We start from the raw sequence: 5,309 nt of genomic DNA on the forward strand, positions 1-5,309 counted from the left end.
CCCCACGTATATTTCTTTAACATTCGCCTGAGAAAACGTTTCTGCATTTTATGCGATTCATATTCTTAAAATCTGAATATTATTATTGTGTTAGTCTAAGGTATTTACAAGGTGTAAAACTCATTAATTGCATGATTCGACTCAAATTAGCATCATTAATACAAGGTGCATACAAATTTTACATCGCAAGTACAGGACTTGACTTCACGTTTCTGCTTGGAGCTTTACCTCAATGCTTTGGATATAGCAGGCCAAGTCTGCAGTGTTCAGGAAACCGTCTCCAAAAATAATGACAGAGTCACATGTGTCAACGAGAATATTGCACTGGGCTGGGACGAGCTGTTGAATTTGAGGAGCAACGCTGGTGTTGTACGAGCAGTCGGCTCCTCCAAAGTCTGGGCTGCACGCACAGGAGCCTGAAATACAGCAGCAGATGGTAGAGTTTTAACAAATAAATACTTTGCAAAATAGGCATAATGTAATTATGACTTGTCTGAAATGTGATACTTATATAAAGGGACGTCACATCAAATAATATATAAGTGCATATCGTTTTGCTTCGTCATTTCAAAAACAGAGGTTGCAGCTCAAACTAAAGTATTATAAACATTACTCGTAACTTCAATTGCTATTGCAGTGACTGCAAAGGAAGAAGTGGATGGATAGCAGGTGCTCTGGTGTGGTTTGTTCGTTCTTTCCTATCAAACGTTTATCATCCTTATCTCTGCTTCTTTTCTCAGTATCTGACCTTCTAATAATGGGTGATTTAAAGGTGCCACTGGTAGGTCCTAGATCTTTACTTCATTTTTGTTGTTTCTTTTTGTTTGTCTTATTTTTTCCCCAGCACTAAATGGCCATTGCTGTGTCAATGTGCTTCTCTTTATTCAAGAAAAAGAACTCCTCAATAATACCTCTAATCTTTGGCACTTCTATGACCCTTTTGTATTGCAAGTGTTTTAAAACTATTACACTAAAAAAGGGAAAAAGTAAACCTAAATTATTTATCTGACCTTGTGTACATCTCCCCTGTGAAGAACAATCCTGGGGGCACATCACATTCAGCACAGCATTTGGTGGACCTGCTTGTCCATAGACATTTCTGCATCTTTCCTTCAGAAGCTCGATAGACGTCCTTGACCAACCACTGTCTCCCGTCAGCTGTTAGATCATAATAGTTTACCAGCGTCAAGATTGCCTTAATACTCGGGCAGTATTTCTTGACATAGTCGCCTTGCGTTAACTTTCATCCTCAACAATAAACAGTCATCCATTATAGCATCTTGTGCATTGATTATTAAAGGAACAAAAGTCATGAATCTACTTTTTTTAAAGGGGGAGGGGAGGTGTCCAATGGGAACGACAAGGAAGGTTGTTTAATTCATAATGCTGAATTAACTATACCGAATGGATTTTGTCTAAAGATTTTACCTTGATATCAGACATGCAATTGGCTATATCTTCTTCACTGAGCAAACTTGTGGGACATTTCTCTGCTACAGCACTGGTGTTGACAGTCCTTTCACATTCCTCTCGTGCCGTGTTCTCATCCCAGTTCACTGGATACGAACTTGGCTGTTGGGTTGATAGACATTTTCACGGACATAATTTTTCTGTCATTTCAAGGTTTAGGAGTTTAGAACACAATGAGGATCATTAAGGGCAAATACATCAAACTACTTTGGAACTGTTTCGTACAATCAATGTCACCAAACAGCACCTACACGCAGCCCAGTGCTATTATGAATTTCAAAAAGTATGTTACTGAAGGCAATGAACTGTGTGTTGGAATAATGTGACATTTAATTTTGTCTGGTGCTAAGTTTTATTCACAAGCTTTTAAGAAAAAGCAACAACATTGCAACGTCATATGACGGAAAACATAATCGTTAAAATGCATTTTTTTTAAAACTCGAACTGTGTCAAATTTACTAAAACATGCTACCGAACTACTAGGCTATGAGTACAATTTAACAGGCTAGATGCTGACGTGTGGGCGTCTATAACTTACTTTGTCCGAGCTGTCAGTTGTGGAATCATAACTAAACACGTTTCCTAGATTGTCTCCTTCGACACAGTTTCCAGGGGAGGTTTGAGTAGCCTTTAAAAAGCTGGTGACGTCCGCACCTGTCAGTAACAGAGACACAATTGATGAAAACGAGTTACATAAAGTTTAGAGAAAAAATGTTAAGAATTCTTATACAATTCGCTCCTTCTGTAGTGGTTATTACTGTCAGATCCTTTACAAATTGTTACAGATTACTTTATTAAAAAAACAACAGTAAACAAATAAACAAAAACACAAAACAAAAAACAAACAAAAAAGCAAAGAACAATAACCAGGAACGTTTCTTTATGCCATGTTTGTTAGTGATGCATTCTTTTCCCCGGGATGTAGTTGGAAATAAAGATGATGCCCTTGGAAAGACAAGGTTAGTGAATGCTAGAGCCAAGAGACAGACAGCAGTAGAATGAAAAAAATCACAGCAAAGGAATCAAAAGCTTACTATCACAAAATAGGTAACAGAGGTGGGGTGCAGGAGGGTGGAGGGAGAGGGGAGGGGGAGATGATATCACAGGAGAGGCAGCCGGTTTGGGGAAGTGGGCAGGGGGAGGGGGGGGGTCGGAGCTGCGTTACTTCTTTGGCATTGTTCGACTCACAATTCCCTAAACCAATGAGCTGTTAACAAATAAATTGATTGCGTAATGAAAAATCAACCTTTCTTTAGTGCGACAATATTTTTATTTGTGTAAGAGCAAGCATCGTACACCAACACAAGTCCCACCACTTCTCCCACTCCCTGCCCGCCCTCCCTGTTTGTAAGAATATGTGGAACCTTCTTATTTCGCAACATGATGCTCAGTTTATTTGATTAATACAGAGAACAGCAGAACACGAGAGCTTACTTTCTTAAAGAATTCGGAGACCTACCAACTTGAGCCAATAAAATGAAGTTTGTACACATCGTAAAAAAATTGGTAAAACTAGTTCTACTTAAAATACGTATGACTGGGATAAAAGCTTAGTACATAATTATAAAATATCAATTTTAATATAAAAGGGAAATGACGGAAAATGTAAAGAAGCAATATTTTAAGAAGATTGCAATGCACGAGTATACCCCCCCCCCTCCCCCAACCCCCTTCAACCCCCCGAAGAAAAACCAACAACAAACAAAAACAAACAACAACAAACAAAACAAAACAAAATAAAAACAAAAACAAACAACCAACCAATCAACCAATCAACCAAACAAGCAAACAAACAAGCAAAAAAAAATGTTAAAAATATAACACCAAAGAAAAAAAAAGAAATGAACAAAAAACCTAACAGGTTAAGCTTTATTACCTAAATCAAATTCTTGAAACATGTAGCAAGTCAGGTAGGAGTCAATGATGTCCACAGAGCCCACACTGTCAGTTGAGAGACATTGTGAGAAGGCCTGGAGAGGTCCACTTTCCGCCGTGTGTCCTGTGGCGCAGCGACCGTTGTAGTAGCTGTCAGCTGGGTCCACTCTGGGGAAACACAAAGGGTTTTCACGTTGTGTAGTTCGCTTCAATACATTCTGATCGTCGGCAAGTGGTTCAAATGTATTATACCCAGAAAGCAATTGTTTTTGTTTTCAAGAGAGAGAGAGAGAGAGAGAGAGAGAGAGAGAGAGAGAGAGAGAGAGAGAGAGAGACAGAGACAGAGACAGAGAGACAGAGAGAGAAAAAAAAAGAGGGGGTGGGGGAGTGGAGGAGTGGATGAAACAGACAGACACACAGACAGGCAGACAGACAAAAACAGACAGATAGGCAAAAAACTGCAACCATGCTCTAAGGGATAAACTAAGAAGAAATAGTTTGAAAGACGCAGAGACAGCCTCATGTATGTTTACGCTATAACCTTCTGTCTCTCCCTTCGTTCTTTGTTTCCTGCCAACGTCTCGCCACCCTCAACAACGCTCAAGGGATCTTCATCAGAAAGATGTTTGTAAATAACGCTAACTGAGTGCAACAGGTAGATCGAGGGTGCACGGCTCTCTGGCTCGGCAACCGTTATACCCACTGCACACTGCACATTGCCAATCGGATCTATCTATCTGAGTCGAGGCCAGCCATATTTTTTTCCTTCATTTCCGTTCTAGTTTTAGTAGAGGTTTTACGGCGCTCGCAACTGCATAAGGTCATACATACTATGAGCGCCAGGAGATTAGAGGTGTTACACAAGAGAGTAACAAACATAAAAAAGAAGAAAGGGAGATAAGGACGATAGATGTTTGATAGGAAAGAAGAAGAAAACCACACCAGAGCACACGCCAACCACCCACTTTTCCTTCTTTGAAGGGGGCATTTGGGCGCAATACGACCGATTCGACTGGCGACCTTGAAAAACAAACATGTTTGATACTGAAATTCGCAGTCGTATTTAACTGAATTCGGTCGAATTGAGCTAAAATGGAATCTTTTGCACCTCCATGTACTCAAATCTGGTTGGCCCTGACTGAAAGAAATAAATGAATTCGATTGGCAATATAGTGCAGTGTGTTTAAAGTGAGTGTAACAGGTAGGATGTGCTGCTCATAGGCTGTGCAACCCTTCCCTTACCTGTCGAACAGAGCTGTGTCCTTAAGACTCTAACATTCAACATTCACGATCTTAGTTTCGCTGTTCACAGCTGTTCGAAGTGGAGTTGAGTCACGGATAATGGATTTTTGTTTCATTTTTCTTCTCAACCCGTTGCAAAATTAAACAGAATATTATAAGAATCATTGAATAAAATAAAACAATACTTTACACTTGATGATTAAGAGACAGCGAGATCATAAGAGAGGTAAAAATGAGTTTAAAATAACGAGTGCTGTATACTATATAAAAAAACAAAAACATTTTTACGATATTCAGATAGCACACGTATAGTGACTTCATCCTTCGAAGCATCCATGAAATTTTGTTTTCTCGGAATGGCACGCCCAGCACTTCCGTTAAGTTTAATTGTGTCGACCGACACTTTGTGCAGCGTTAAGCTGTTAAGCGTAAGTAAGCAACACGTTACATTCTGTCAGCTTATCGTGGTGGCTGGTTGAGTGCATCTGCTCGTGCAGTGAGTGTGATAGTGTAAAGAAATGTAAGTTACTACGTGCGCGCGGGCACGTGTGCGTGTGTGTGTGTGTTAGTGTGTATGTGTGTGTGTGTGTGTGTGTGTGTGTGTGTGTGTGTGTGTGTGTGTGCGCGTGTGTGTAACAATACATTCAGGTCAGTATTATACTGGTATATCTTTCCGCAAATAAAACACACACACACGCTCACACACACATACACACACATAC

General features: G+C 39.9%; 1 protein-coding gene across 1 annotated transcript in view; it reads right to left on the reverse strand.

Moving 5' to 3' along the window:
* LOC101855535 overlaps window positions 1–5,309 on the reverse strand; it is a gene marked incomplete in the record, with an annotated part of 64,070 nt that overhangs the window by 12,698 nt on the left and 46,063 nt on the right. Inside the window, 5 exon segments of the mRNA XM_013091373.2 lie at window positions 229–416; window positions 1,011–1,158; window positions 1,429–1,572; window positions 2,009–2,124; window positions 3,347–3,513. Coding sequence (XP_012946827.1) covers window positions 229–416; window positions 1,011–1,158; window positions 1,429–1,572; window positions 2,009–2,124; window positions 3,347–3,513 — 763 coding nt within the window.

This window comes from Aplysia californica, unplaced genomic scaffold (genome assembly GCF_000002075.1).
Source record: "Aplysia californica isolate F4 #8 unplaced genomic scaffold, AplCal3.0 scaffold00002, whole genome shotgun sequence".
NCBI lineage: Eukaryota > Metazoa > Mollusca > Gastropoda > Aplysiida > Aplysiidae > Aplysia > Aplysia californica.